Consider the following 15493-nt stretch of genomic DNA (forward strand, 5'->3'; position numbering starts at 1 on the left):
CTTCTATTTAATAGCACCCTCCATGCATATAGGCCAGTACTGAGGGCTTTAGCTCAGCAGTGATTTTCAACCTTTTTTCATTTGCAAACCCCTAAAACATTTCAGATGAAGTTGTGGATCCCTTTGGAAATCTTAGACAGACTGCGGACCATCAGGGGTACATGGACCACAGGCTGAAAACCACTGGCCTACAGAAACAGCAGATCTCCCAAGTCTGTCCCCTAGTGGTGACAGGAAGGACTGCAGACAATCATCGCTTTAAGAATATACTCTAGAACTAGAGATGAAAAATAAATTGAAACTCAGCCACTTCTGGATATTTTTAATGAAAATGTAACAGTCATAACATCTGAACAGAAGCTGAACAGTTGTAGAGAAGTGACAGTCAGAAGTGGCTCATTTATAGCAAAGTTGCATAGCGTTCCTACAGTGCAGCATCTTGTCCAGTACAGAAAAATTAACCTCAAACCAGATACCAGTTGGACTTTCACCAGGAGATCCTAGCTGTCAAAGACAAGTGTCTCAACTCACTGATCATCTAGTGAACAGCTGAGCTGGTCCCTACCTCTACGAGTGTACAATAAATTCAAATGAAGACCAGAAGATGATAAATCTGAGCCAACCCTCGCTGCAGGGACTCCACCGGGAGGTTGGATACACTGACTGAGTCCTGTGTGAGGCTGCATACCCAAAGGGACTGGCCAGTGAGGGCCCAAATGGGACTGAAATATCGTTGGGCAATTCCCTTAGAGCTTCCTAAAAAGGAGAAGGCAAGAAGGAAGCTGAGGGAGGAATCTGGAGTGATTGCCTCATAGAGGCTTTGGGGGGCCACTCTCTTGAGACAGGCAAGAGAAGGCGGCAGCATCCAGGGTAAGGAGCAGAGGCAGTGGTATGAAGAGGAAAGCACAACTGGGCTGTAGGCAGAGTGGTTAGGAGGAACAAAGGGAAAAGAAACAGCAGAACAAACAAGGGCTGGGCTGAATGGTCTGGGGTAGCCAGTCCCCACTAACAGCTTGTGCATTGGTGTGGAGAAAATCTTACATGCCAACAGTGTGTCCACACTAGGAAACAAGGGGGGGCGGGTGTTACCACACAGTAACAGTTTAGCATGGAGAAAGTAGTCTGTAGTTTTAACACCTTTAGTGGTCAAGGTAAAAGCTAGGCAGAGCCTAAGGTTTCATCTGACCAACTAAGACTACAACTGCCTGCCCCACTTGGCTAAACTCCTTGTGCCCCCAAGACCTGAGACCAGTCACAAGCTATATAGTTAGGCACACAGCACGAGCCAGGCCAGGCTGGCTTCCCAGCAACATCATCATGCTCAGGCATGTCCAGGACAGGGAGCAAACTCTGAGTTGAGGCCTCTGCTCCCAGAGGTAGGCAGGCATGGAGGTAGATGGGAGTGGAGTTGTTCTGCTGCACTAGGAGTCGGGTGCAGTAGCACAAGCAGTACACAGGCAGGGCAGGGTCTGCAGGTTCCCATGCTGGTGGGAGGTGGCAAGTGTCTGCTCTGAAGTGACGCTCACACTGGTACTGTGGTGCTGCATGTGTCACTACAAAGTAAAGAGGCTTTGTAGCTGCCAACCCGGCAGCTCCAGCCTGGGCTCTTCTACACACCAAACCCTGTGCATCCCCAGTGTGATAGCTGACTGGAGTCTAGCAAGCTACCCTGCTGCAGATGGGCCAGGAGCCTCACACAGCCTGCTCTAGCACTGGGACAGACTGGAGAGGCACTTTCTCTCTTTGGGACTCCTTCTTTATTGTATTTAAAATTCAAACAGTAGAAAAAAGGCAAAGTATCTAAATTGGCTCATTGCAAGAACAAGAGCAACAGGGACGCCCTGTAGCACATGGGAGCACCTATCGTCCAAGATACACACACAGCATGCAGGGCAAAGGGGTGGGGGCAGCTGAGCTCTCCATTCAGAACCCACTGTATTCAGCATCACAGTATCCTGTAAAGAGAGGCTGCGCCGGGATGCCTCGCCTGGAACAGAAGAGACATAGGGACGTTACACGGAACCCAGGCATTCAGGCTTCCAGTCCTTAGTTACTCTTAACCTTTTGGTGCCCTGATGAGGGTGATGTGCTGAAGTAAAGGGTTCATTTCTTCTCTCCCCGGCATACTGAAGTTTTGAGGTATCTGATGATATTTTAGGTCTCAGGAAAGTGAGGGTTAAGATCAGTTTTCACAGGCTAAGCAGGGTGAAGCCTCGTCTCTACTTGAAGGGAGACCCTCAAGAAAAATCCACATGCTACAAGAAGCAGTGCTGGCAACTCTGTAGGGAGTGCTCTGCCATTGAATCAGCACTGAACCAATGCTTCAGCATGGCACTAGGGGTGCTGTGCTGCTGCGTGGTGCCATATACCAGAGTTGGCAAACTAAGGTCCTGACCACTCATGGGAATTAATGATGCCATGGCACTTTGCATAACTCCAGTGCCCTGGTGAAATCCCAGCTCCCAGTTATGGTCTGCCTCCCTAGATTCCCTAGCAGTTCCAAAGGGACTGCTCACTGCTGCGCCACCCCAGAGGTGACTCAGTGATTTCCTGTGTCTAGCTGGGGTCTTGGATGAAAGGAGCTAAGCCAGTCACCATTACCTGAGCAGCGTGCAGCGGAAATCTGCCAGTCGTATATATGCATCTTGCAGATCTCTCACCGTCTCATTGCTCCACAGCCTCTCAGCTATGGCCCCAGCTCTTGGCCTTGAGAAAATGAGATGCAAGAATGTGTTACTCTATGCAGGAAGTCAGAGGGCTGCTAAGAGCAGGGACTCCCAAACACTCCTGCACTGAACTGTGAGATGAGACTTTTCCTACTGAGGCAGAAATGCAGGGATGTCAGCAGAAAAGCCGGACTAACTTCCTGGGGAATGCAAAAGGCTCCAATAGCAATCCCTGGGAGTGGAGAGGCATTACTAACACCCAGGCCGCTATACTTTGCTATATGAGGGGTCAGCACAGACATGATTTAACTGAACAAAAGCCTCTCCAAGGCCAGGAAAAATTGGAACAATGATGGAAGAGGCTGGGGAGCTGTGAGAAGAAGAATGTCAAATATGCCTTGAATATTATTAGTAACTATTAGTCCTTAAGACCTTAAAAGAGAAAAGCAACCATTCTATTCCATTCTCCATGACAACCAGCATTGCAGCTACTACCCTTTTGTCTGTTCCAAATGTTAGTTCCTCCTACAGCAGACGTGGGCAAACTACGGCCTGCGGGCCACATCTGGCCCATGGGACCGTCCTGCCCAGCCCCTGAGCTCCCAGCCAGGGAGCCTAGTCCCTGGCCCCTCCCCTGCTGTACCCCTTCCCCTGCAGCCACACTGCCACACGGGCCGCCGCTCTCACTGGGCAGCGTGGGGAGCACAGCTGGCTCTGGCCAGGTGTTGCGGCTTCAAGTTCCTGCTGCTGGTAAGGAGGTGGGGAGCCGGGGGGTTGGATAAGGGAGCGGGGCGTCCTGGGGGGCAGTCAGGGAGGAGGGGGTGGTTGGATGGGATGGAGGTTCTGGGGGGGCATTCAGGGGATGGGGAACAGGGAGGGTTGGGAGTGGGAGTCCCGGGGGGCCTGTCAGGGGGCGGGGATGTGGCTAGCGGTCGGGAGAGTAGTCAGGGGACAGGGAGCGGGGGGGATTGGATGGGGGTAGGATCCCAGGGGGCAGTTAGGGGCGGGGGGTCTCGGGAGGGGGTGGTCAGGGGATAAGGAGCAGAGGGCAGTTGGATAGGGGGTGGGAGTCCCAGGGGGTGGGAAGTGGGAGGGGGCAGATGGGGGAGGGGGCCAGGATGTTTGGGGAGGCACAGCCTTCCCTACTCAGCCCTCCATACAGTTGTCCAACCCCGATGTGGCCCTCGAGCCAAAAAGTTTGCCCACCCCTGTCCTAAAGGAACTCAAGACAACAAGAGATTAACATCCACCTCCACAGTGCAAGACAAATGGGGTTAAGAAACCACAGACACCCAGAAATAAGAAATAGGAAACAAACTCTGCAAGCTCGTGTTACTCAGACAAGTTCCTCTCATGACCTGCATGTGTATAGAGCATCTTGTGACGCTTAGCTGGCTGCTATGAACACCCCATTTCTCTTGCCCATCAAATCCCGAAGGAACACCTTGCTTTCCTACAGCAGTGACCATTAGCCTGTTTCATCCTAGGAGTGAATTAAGTGCCAGAGACTTTTTTTTTGGGGGGGGGGGGGGGAGCAACTATAAATCAAATAAACTGTTCAAATAGTAGCTTACTCAGAAAACTAAAGGTTCCACAGGCCAAACTTCCCAATACTCCAAGAAATCCAAACCAACTAGCTTTCACCCCAAATTTGAAGCTGTACATTTGCTTGCTTTATTAATCAAATGCACCCTCTCTCCAGTCTTGTTCCTTCAAAATATTTTCTCTTGTATTGCAAGCCCTCAAGGATGTGAAATGCTGTATATATAATCAAAGAATGAATGGACTAGGTCCACTAAATTTAGCAGAACTATAACGGATTTTGTTGGTTTTCTTTCTCAATGATTGTTGCACTCTAGAAGTGATATGAATTGTAAAGAACAAGGAGGAAAAAGCCCATTGACAGATATAAGCACCTATACGGGGTACAGCTTTGAAATATTGAAAGAAACTGCTTAAAGGGGAGAAAAGTCCAGTTAACAGTAGGGATTAATAGAGAAATACAGTCCTTGAAATAAAGAATAAAAACCTCGGATAAAAAAATCTCTGATGAAAAAACACCATTTACTGGATATTGAGGGAAGCAGCAGGAAAACTGAGTGCTGAAATCTGAGAGTTTGTTTGGTCAGTATCCAATTGGAAATAAGAGCCAGGCCCCCTCCAACACTCCCTGTCCCTGAAAAGGTGTAAAACTGAGGTCACCGTGAGGGTGAGGCTCAGTTTGCTGAACCTTCTCTCCAAAAAAATGCTGCAGAAGTGAGATTCAATACCAGACACCTGACCAGCCCCTGGAATGGGCAGACTCTCCCTTTCCAGGGTTCCCAGCACAAAGGAGGGGTGAGATTTCATTTCAGAGATTGTATTTCTTTCTGTTCTTTAAATAAAAACCTAAAAGTTCCCTTGTTGAGTCACCACCCCCTTCTAGTGAGACCTCAAGGAATCCGATATTGGATATATAAAATTGTCCTAAGAGAACCTCAAATAATAACTTGAAGCAATTGCTTTTGATGTTTTAAAGTAGTCCTTTGTGTACCAAACACTAGGACCACACTGCTAAGATTGCCTTAAAACAAGTACATCCTAACTCTTTGCAGAATTACTAGAAATAGGACAAATGTACTACAGATACTAAAGAATTGATAACTGACAATTATAAGCATAATAAGAAATATTGGTTATTTGTACTATTCTATGGCATAAACAGCATGTTGTATTCAGCACTCGCTAGAACTTCTGACATCTAAACTTGACTATAGACTATTGATTATATACTTGTGTGGTTCTGGCTGAATAAATAAACTTGTTGATTGGTTAAGAACAATTCAGTGTCCTGAGTAGAAAAGCACTGTCCCAACGTAAAAGTAGATCTGAAAAGAAGGCAGTGTTAATCAGTAAGCTAGTGCTCCCTGTACTCAATAAAAAGGGGTTCTCTCCATTATTTTCCATTCCAATATTGGCTAGAGCATTTATTCAATTGGCAAATCTAGTTTGTTAGATTTCAGCTTTAAAATCTAACTGGCACCTGAGCACATTAATAACATTGACCCATTCATGCTTCCAAGTCACTGGGAAAGCAGAGGGTCATTTGCCTGCGGGATTAATGGTGTGGCTGCAGCTCAAGCCAGCACACCCAAACTAGCTTTAATCTATCTAGCTCAGGGTCCAGATTAGTGAAGCTGTGGGAGCATGAACTTCACACAGGCTGTACAAATCTTCCCACAACTGCCATGGCTTCGCTGTTACTGGTACCTGAGCTAAATTAAAGCTAGCTTGGATATGTCTACACGTGTGGCAATCACACCGTGATTGCAGTGTAGACAGACCCTAGAAGGTGGGTGGTGGGAAAGAGGAGAAATAGGAGTCTCTTAGCAAACAGGATGTTATGCTAGTCCACAGCCAATACACTGAGTGTACTTAAGGAAACCCGCCTGCTGGTTCCTCGCAGATGTTCCTTAAACAAACAGCACACTGCTCGTGTGCACCAACATGCCTATCACCGCCATACCTGGAAACAGACTGAATGGGGTGGGATGGCAGAGCAGACAACAAAGGATTACATGCTCACTGACATTTTGCAGCAAAAACATGAGCCCCCGCCCCTGCGTAGTAAAGTGTAAGTGGAGAAGAGGAGAAAGCTGAGCTGAGGTTGACCAGTCTTTCTACAGAGAATTTAAGACAGGATGGTTGGCTCAATCCTGCATAAGGGTCCCTGGATCAGGTATTGACCAACAGTTATATTCATTCATTTAAGGCTTCATAAAGGGGAAACAACAGGAAGGAAACAAAAGGAGGATGGTAGCATGACAACCTCATAGAGGTTTTACAATGCCTCCCTCTTGGGGGAGGTAATGAATCCCACAGGGCCAGAGAATACTACTGACACCTCTCCTATGCCAACTGAGCTGGGGGGCCTGGAGCAGGCCAGTTTGGCATGAGAATGACAGGAGCAGAGCAAGGTCACTGGTCTGGTGGGATAACATTTTAAGTCAATGTAATTATTTTTTATTTTTATAATAATTTAGCAAGTGAGTGTTTAAAAAAAAAAAAAAGCCCTTGGAAAACAAGAGCTCAAGGAACCACTTTGGGCCCAGCCTATGGTAACAGCCAGTTAACTCTGCTCCAGGGGGAACTGGAGACTGTAAATAATTAAGGCCATTCAGTTCAGCACAAGGCAGTTAGATGGAGGTGGGTTTCACAGTAAGGCACAAGGACCAAAGCCTGGTACCATTCAGCACCCAAAAGATGGGGACTCTAAAGCACTGAAGCAGAGCTGCTCATCTACAAAGGTTGCATGTGTGCCTACCACCCAAGGCCTGTGCATTTACACTGGATACACACCCAACTGGAAGGCCGCTGTCTGCTAAGATGTGCCAGTACATCTACATTCTGAAAACAAGGAATCCTGCACTGCACAGTCTTCCTCCCATAGAGCGTCGTGCTACGCACAGGTCCCCTGCACCCTGAGCTGCTGTGATGCACTCACACAACATGAGGCTTCCCTTTTGCTCCCCTCTGTGGAGTTTCACTATATCCAAGCAGACAGCCATAAATTCAGATTTATAGGTGAGCCAGCCACTACAGTGATGGGAGACAGATCAGGAGACCACCACACCTGCTGTACTCCCACTGAGACACAAGGGCCCAATTCTCTTCTTCCCACAATCTCACCCTATTGGCCCCAGTGGAATGGAGTTACCTGCAATTTACACAACTCAGTGGACAATCGGGCCAAGGACAGTTGCTCATGTTAGAAGAGAAGGGTTCATGCCAGCCCCCCACCCTAGAATCATAGAATATTAGGGTTGGAAGAGACCTCAGGAGGTCATCTAGTACAATCCTCTGCTCAAAGCAGACCAACACCAACTAAATAATCCCAGCCAGGGCCTTGTCAAGCCGGGCCTTAAAAACCTCTAAGGATGGAGATTCCACCACCTCCCTAGGTAACCCATTACAGTGCTTCACCACCCTCCTAGTGAAATAGTGTTTCCTAATATCCAACCCAGGCCTCCCCCACTGCAACTTGAGACCTTTGTTTCTTGTTCTGTCATCTGCCACTTCTGAGAACAGCCGAACTCCATCCTCTTTGGAACCCCCCTTCAGGTAGTTGAAGGCTGCTATCAAATCCCACCTCACTATTTTCTTCTGCTGACTAAATAAGCCCAGCTCCCTCAGCTTCTCCTTGCAAGTCATGTGCCCCAGCTCCCTAATAATTTTTGTTGCCCTCCGCTGGACTCTCTCCAATTTGTCCACATCCCTTCTGTAGTGGGGGGACCAAAACTGGACACAATACTCCAGATGTGGCCTCACCAGTGCCAAATAGAGGGGAATAATCACTTCCCTCGATCTGCTGGCAACGCTCCTAATACAGCACAATATGCCATTGGCCTTCTTGACAAGAAAGGCACACTGCTGACTCATATCCAGCGTCATCCACTGTAATCCCCAGGTCCTCTGATGGGTTCTCTTACCAGAGCCTGGGCGTCAGGTTAGTTACATCCACAAATTCACCCCACATGCAGGCCTCTCCGCCAATCACCAGCGCCTTCTGCTCAAGGCTGCCTGTCAAAAGAGATGCTTGTTTGAATGACAAAGGATTGGAAGATGGAGTGAGATCCATGGAGCAGTGTGTGGCATGTCCCCTCTGTCTCCGGCCCACAGAGAGGAGTTTGTTACAGCCTCCAGCTACAGAGCCTGGCTCATCAGCTCAAGCTGTAGAGACTCAGGGTTCTGCCCTGGAGGTCCCCAATGGCAGCCATCAGCTACACATACTGAAGGACAGTTTGACTGGTTTCATGCCAGAGGGAGGATGTTCAGTGCCCATCCCCTGACTGGCAGGACAGCTGCCAGTCACTGGAGCCAAAGCCACAGGCACTTGTGCTCACTCGGTTCAGCAGTAGGAAGTTCTCGACTGGCCTGCTTGTTAGTTGACTGACCAGCCAGGACTGCCACATCACCCCGTTGACAGCTAGCTATGTGTGAGGCCACACAGCCCACATGCACAAGGGACACACCTTCAAACTCCAGAGGCTCCACCTGGTAAGCCACCTGCCAGTCCTGTCCATATGAGATGCGGTTGAGATACCAGGGGGCAGACAGCAGGGCCCTGTAACCAGCCTTGGTGACTCGAGCCACCTCCTGCTGGTACGGCCCGGAGTTCTCCCGCCACACATGGATGATGGTGTCCGGCTTCACCTGGCCACACATGACAGAAATACACATGATGCTCCATGCAAGGGGTCAATGTGCCCCACTCCCCTAGCACATGAGAAAAGCCAGGCCGACAGCCCCTGAGGCAATCTGCAGCACACAGCACTGCAAGGCACACACCATCCATATGGGGACCTTCAGCAGGGACATGGGAACAGTGCAACACAAGGACGACCCTCAGTTCACACTCCCCAGAGCCACATACACCCCTGAGCTGTACACACTTACCTCCTGCTAGCTCAACCATGGACCCTGCAGCAGAAATGGGAAGTCACTGCTGCATTGGTAATGGCAAGAGTTAGCGAGATGATTCTTCTAGACAACCACACCCCAACAGCAACGCAGCACAGGCACGCCGTGCCCTCATGTGAAACTGACCCCATGGAGGACACTTCCGTCGTCCTTCCTACTCCATGCACCCAGCCCAAAGGGTAAACTAGGAAGGATGCTCTAGCAGTCAGGGCACTGGACTGAGACTCTGGACTTCCTATGTGACCTCAGACAAGTGTCTGAGCTCTGCCTGCACCTCAGCACCCCATGCTACAGCCCCTGCGAGCCTCCCTGTGAGAAAAGAATGTGAGGTGCTCAGTTACTATGGCAATGAGGGCCAGGTAAGTACCTAGACAGCTCACTCCCAGGGGAGTCCCTGCTGCTCTTCCCCTAGCTGACACCCTCTCTGACCCACACAATCCCCTCACGGTACCAGGCAGAAGTGGCTGGCTTCAGCTGGGGAAAGAGAAGCAGAAGGGGCCTGGAGAGAGAGATGCTGGGAGTGCCTTCCCTGAGGGGGGAGCAGCGAGGCTGCAGCAGCAGGGCAGCTCTGAGTTCTCAAATGCCATGCCAGCAAGTGACAGTGCCTGGCTGTATTCCTCACCCATCCCCATCACCAGCAGGGCCATGGTGTGAGCCATCCCCCTGCGCTGGCCTGGAGTGGGTATAGCGAGCAGCTGATACAGTAGGCTGTGACTGAATAGGTACACCTGCTGTGGAGGAAGCTACGGGTCCAAAGGGAGAGAGTGCCCGGGACAGGATCAAAGATCTGCCTCTTATGGGATCAGGCCACAAGGAGCCAGGGGAAGAGCCATGGCCAACAAAAGAGGGAAAAAGCCCATGGGTGAGGGTGGAGAATTCCTGCCCCCCTCTGCCAACCCCTGGTCCAAGAGCGAACCCAGTGCCTGGCAGAGCCCAGCATGGGATGGGGCAGGAGGAGACCATGCAGTAAGCAGTCATCCCTCCACGCAGCTAGGCCTCTCCCTTCCCAAGGCACATTGGGACACACTGCATTGGCTGTTGCTGAGAGTCAGAGGCCTGTAGCAGGAAAAACAGAGCAGCTCACCTTCACACCATTATCAAACACCTCCTGCCACACCACGTAGCCCTTGCCATAGGAAGAGATGATATTCAGCAACCTGGAGCCAGGAGAGAAGCAGTACAGAACAAACAGGGACAGCTCCAGCCAGGAGAGTCCAGCCAGAGCCTCCATCACTTAAGTCACGACCTGTGTCTAGACCAGGGGTATCAAACTCAAATGATCACAAGGGCCACATGAGGTCTAGTGCATTGACCCGAGGGCAGTATCACTGACACCCCCACTCTCACTGCCCCTGGCCCCGCCCCCACTCCACCCCTTCCATGAGGCCCCACCCCTGCCCCACCTCTTCCCACCCCCTTCCTCAAAGACCCCACCCCAACGCTGTCCCTTCTCTGTCACCAGGGGGTGCAGGAGGTGTGCAGGGTGCGGCAGGGGACTCAGAGCAGGGAGTTGGTGTGTGGGGTGCAAGAGGGGTGCGGCAGGGGGTTGGGGTGCAGCAGGTGGCTCAGGGCAGGGAGTACAGGAGGAGTGCGGGGTGCAGCAGGGTGCTCAGGGCAGGGAGTTGGGGTGCAGGAGGGGTGCGGGGTGCGAGCTCCAGCCCAGCGCCGCTTACCTAGAGAGGCTCCGGGGTGGCAGTGGTGTGCATTGTGGCCAGGGTAGGCTCCTGGCCCCGCGCCACGCCGCTTCACTCCAGCATCCGGAACCACGGCCCCTGGGGGAGTGGGGGTGGGCACAGGGCTCCGCTGCTGCTCCTCCAGGTACCTCCCACGAAGCTCCCATTGGCCGTGGTTCCCTGTTCCCGGCCAATAGGAGCTGCGGGGGGTGGTACCTTGAAGAGAGGCAACGCAGAAGCCCTCTGCCTCCTCCCTCCCCACCTCCGGCCGAAAGGGACGTGCTGCCAGCCACTTACGGGGGCAGCGCGGGGCTCGCGGCGCCACAGGGGGCAATCCCGCAGGCCGAATCCGGCCCACGGGCTTTAGTTTGCCCACCCCTGGCCTGGAGGTAGGCAGAGGGGCGGGGGTGGGGGCGGGAGCTTGGCGGGCCGCACAAAAGAGCCCCACAAGCCGCCATGTGTTTGAGACCCCTGGTCTAGACAGAAACATTACCTAGGCCAGGTGCTTGCAGCAAGACAGGAAGTTACCTTGGTTCTCTCCCTTCCCCATTCCAAGGCAGGTCCTAAGCAGGGCTCCCAGACCATCCCCCACCCACTATCCAGAGCCATCACCAACCCTGGACCCCTTTGGGGTAAACTCTCCACACAAGCCTGTGCGGGACAAGGTATGGTGGGGCCATACCCAGGTACCAGCTTTGGAGTGGTGGTGGGTATTCTCAAGGGGTCCTGCTCCCCAGGAGGAAATAGAGTGGTGGGGTGGATGTGTGAGCCACGGAAGGCAAACTGGTTGTGCCGCAGCTGCTGCTCTCTGAAGGCCCCTGCCATGGCCCTCACCTCTGGATGTAGAAAGATTCCAGTTTGGTGTAGTCTTGGCCAAACCCCATCCGCTGCATGAAGGCCTGGATTTCCGGATTCGACCTCCTGCGCGCCAAAGAGAGGAGCAGTATGAAATCATAGGCCACACTGCAGAGTGTTCAGTGCCCTGGGGACATGTGCCAAGAGTGACAGGAAGGAGAGCAAGTCACGGGGTTGCTATGCCACACTGGCCATATCTACAGGGTGGGAGGGATCGTCCCCGATGGATGCAAGCCTGAGAGCTGTCTCTGGATGGGCTGGTGGTGTCTGCTTCCCTCAGGCAGCTGCTCAGCGCTAATGTCTCTTGCCTTGTGTAGTCAGACAAAGACTGGGGGCTGATTTGTTTTATTAGGCCAAGAGTAACTGCTAGTGAGGAAGGATGGTCTGTGGCCAAGGCACAGCTCGGGGGACCTGGGTTGTGTTCCCAGCTCTGCCACAAACACAGTGTGACCTCATGCCTCTCTGTGCCTCGGTTCCCCCTCTGTGCAATGGTGATAATAGCACTGCTCTCCCTGTCTTTCTTTTCTATTTAGCCTGGAAGGTCCCTGGGACAGGGACTGTCTCTTGCTGAGTTTCTGTACAGCGCCTAGAACAGCAAGGTGCCAATCTCATTTGGGACTTCTAAACACTGCTATAATCCAGAACCTTCCTAGCTAGTGATCACAGTCGACAGTCCAAAGCCATTTACCCCATGGACCTGTCCCTGCTACCCCGGCCCCTGTTGACCAGCTACAAAGAAGCGTAACCCACCAGCAGGTGAAGTCAACCTCGTCGCCGCCAAGGTGGAGGTAGAAGTCTGGGAACACGGTGCTGACCTCCCTAAAGAGCTCTGTCATGAACTGGTAAGTGGTGTTGAGGATGGGGTTGACTGGCCCGTAGGCCCCGGAGGGAATCGAACCTGCATAGCAGGGCGTCAGCAAGCCCGGAGCACCTGGGTCAATACCAAAGAATGCTGTAAGGAAGAGTTTATATGCCACCAAGCTCTGGGTCACTGGCTGGCCAATGCCGCCTGCTGCTCCCCAACATGGAAGGGGACAGCCAGGCAACTCCAGGCAGAGCAAACAAGGGGGTCAGGGAGAGGAGAGAGCAAAGGCTCCACCCAGGACAAGCAGTTGCTTGGTTCGAGCCGTCTTCTCCCATTTCATGCTTCAGTGACACATATCCCAGCGCACAGCACCCCCAACACCAAGCGAGCATGTCCCAGCCACAGATCTCAACACAGCGCACAAGTGGGGTATGTCCCATCACCCTGCTGGACAGGGGCAGACTGTGGCAAGAGAGGGGAAGTGATGTACCTAAGGTCAGCCAGCAGGTCAGTGGCAGGACTGGGAATAGACCCAGACCTCCGGACTCCCTGTCCAGTGCTTCATCCGGGTCAGGCAGCCTCAAGCATGACAAGTAAGGCTGAGAACTATGCGGCTGTGCTGGAGCACGAAGCTGGATGCAGGGAGTCATCTCTGCAGGATCGGAAGCAGCCAGAACCTGACCCCCCTTCACACCAGGCTCTTAGCCTACGTGGGGAGATGGACTGGGAAATGCAACAGTTGCATGGATTAAGGTCCCACAAGGGGGCCATGGCTCCAGACTATTGTGCTCCAGAAGGAAAACACAATACTAACCGGACTAGCCAAGATCTGGGCCTAGACTGGATTACAGGCCCACACACATACCCCATCCCCTCCCTTACAAATTCAGTACTTGTGAAGCAGATTAGCAAGCAATGTTCTGAGACAGGCATGGAGCAGGTGTGTGCCGAGATGAGCTGAGGCATACTGGCAGAGGCGTTGGGGGCCCACGACTAGGATAGCAAGGATCCTGTAGATCAGGAGTGAGGTGCACAGTCTGGTGAGGACAGCACAAACAGCGCCTCCCAGTACTATACCTGGTTATATCCTCCCCTGAGTTCCTCACATCCACCAGACAAGCAGACATGATAGCTAAGAGCAAGTTACTGGCCAGGCCCAGGCTCTGACAAAGGGATGCGCACACATCTAGCTGGATATCAGTGCTAAGACCTAGATCACTGAGACCCATCTTTCGGCACAACCCCAGAATCCCCAATCCATCCTTTGCTCTGGGCCCCCTGGGCAGGCCCAGTTACTTACCTGGGCCCCAAGAGAGAGTGTGGCCAGGGGTGTCAAACTCCGAAATGACTCGGATCCCACGTAGCCTGGCATACTCAATCACCAGCTTCACATCGTTCAGCGTGTACACATGGGTGGCGGGATTGTAAGCCCCCTGGGAGAGCACAGGAAGCATAGGTCCCTACTACTCCAACGTATGCCCATTTCGACCCACCCCGCTCTACTGTTAGCCATCATCACTAGTCAGCTCCCCGCTGCGCTGACAGGAAAAGCCCCGTGCCCGGCCCAAGCAATCTGTAATGACTGGAAAGCTTTGGTGCAGTACACAGAGATCTGCCTCCCTCCCACAACAGTACCAGCTGGGTAGCAGCCACTGCCAGCACCACTTCCCACTTGGGGCAGAGAAGTCTGGATAGACAACCCCTGCCGAGTAACTGGCCGCACTTTACGTGCTCCCCCAGCAGGCCAGCGTGTGGTTGGGAATTCCTCCTGTCAGGCTGCTGCCCAGTCCAGGTTTCCAGCAAGTTTTCAGGAACTGCATAAGTTCTTTCCTTACATCTGTTCTGACACGGTCACATAAGAATGAAGGAAGATGGGGAGCTGCCCCTGGGGGACCCAGATCTGTCCCCAGGGCTGCTAACAAGGAAGCTCTTGCTCGTTACAAGTCACCAGCATTGCTCCTTTCATTCTAGGGTGAAATTAGAGCAGGGGTTCTCAAACTTCATTGCACCGCAATCCCCTTCTGACAACAAAAATTACTACAAGACCCCAGGAGGGGGGACTGAAGCCTGAGCTTGCCCAAGCCCTGCTCCTTGGGTGGGGGGGGGCAAGCCAAAGGCCAAGGGCTTCAGTCCCAGGCAGAGGACCTGTAATTTGAGCCCCGATGCCCAAGGCGGAAGCCATTGGGCTTCTCTTTCGTCCCCGGGCAGTGGGTCTCGGGCTTCCATAGTTTGAAAACCGCTGAATTAGAGAATGCAGCTCTTAAACTGAGGCCAGTCATGCCAGCTAAAGTGCAGCACATGGCCACAGTCTCTCCATTCGCATCCCTGGGCCTGCATTTCCCACTATCCCAGCTCTGACCCGACACTGCATTGCCCATGCACCTCAATCCTGCCCTAACCCTCACCCTACTATCCCAGCCCTGGATCCATCAGACACCAACACTGCCAATTATGCTAAGTTATGCATGTTGCGATTCAGTGATGCAAATATTGTCCAGGGCCTGGACTGAGATCACTGGACTCATTTCACTTGTGATCCAGACTTCTATTTCAAACCTGATCTTTCCTTGCAACACAAAGCCAAAGAATGCATGATGCTGCAGTCTCTAACAGAGTGGGTACTAACAGAATCAGGTACTGAGGGCAGCATAGAGGTTTGGCCTGGTGGCATATGGGCTGAGGACCACTTTTTACATAGAGAGCACATGCACAGACATCCATCAGGAGAGGACAAGAATACGGGGCCCACTTCTCGTTTGCAGGACACGGGATTCCCACTGGTTTTAATGGGGGCCTCATATATCAGTGGTGGGAGAACAGGGCCCCTGGAGCTTGCTCTAACAGCATGCTTTAGGGTGCTGCACAGGGAAGTGGATGCACTACCTTTCGGCTGAGCTCCGGGAAGGCTGCGCTCTCATACGGGAAGGAGGGGTCATCCACGATGTGCCAGTGAAATACGTTGAACTTGTTATAAGCCATGACATCCTGGGGAGCCATAAGAGAGCAACAGTTCAGACAAACACACCCATGCCCTA

At 52.3% G+C, this 15493-nt stretch overlaps 1 protein-coding gene across 2 annotated transcripts in view; it reads right to left on the reverse strand.

Annotated features, from left to right (window-relative positions):
* Positions 1-307: 307 nt before the first annotated feature.
* HEXA (hexosaminidase subunit alpha) overlaps positions 308-15493 on the reverse strand; it is a 35205-nt gene continuing 20019 nt past the window's right edge. For both annotated transcript variants that reach the window (XM_044979941.1, XM_044979942.1), the window contains exons 6-14: positions 15342-15443; positions 13759-13891; positions 12404-12584; positions 11633-11719; positions 10210-10282; positions 8678-8858; positions 8135-8225; positions 2602-2706; positions 308-1987 (exon numbers count right to left, since the gene is read on the reverse strand). In XM_044979941.1, the coding sequence (XP_044835876.1) occupies positions 1924-1987; positions 2602-2706; positions 8135-8225; positions 8678-8858; positions 10210-10282; positions 11633-11719; positions 12404-12584; positions 13759-13891; positions 15342-15443 (1017 nt within the window). In that variant the 3' untranslated portion in view covers positions 308-1923. The remainder of the gene's footprint in view (positions 1988-2601; positions 2707-8134; positions 8226-8677; positions 8859-10209; positions 10283-11632; positions 11720-12403; positions 12585-13758; positions 13892-15341; positions 15444-15493) is intronic.

The sequence above is a fragment of the Mauremys mutica genome, chromosome 11 (assembly GCF_020497125.1).
Source record: "Mauremys mutica isolate MM-2020 ecotype Southern chromosome 11, ASM2049712v1, whole genome shotgun sequence".
Lineage (NCBI taxonomy): Eukaryota > Metazoa > Chordata > Testudines > Geoemydidae > Mauremys > Mauremys mutica.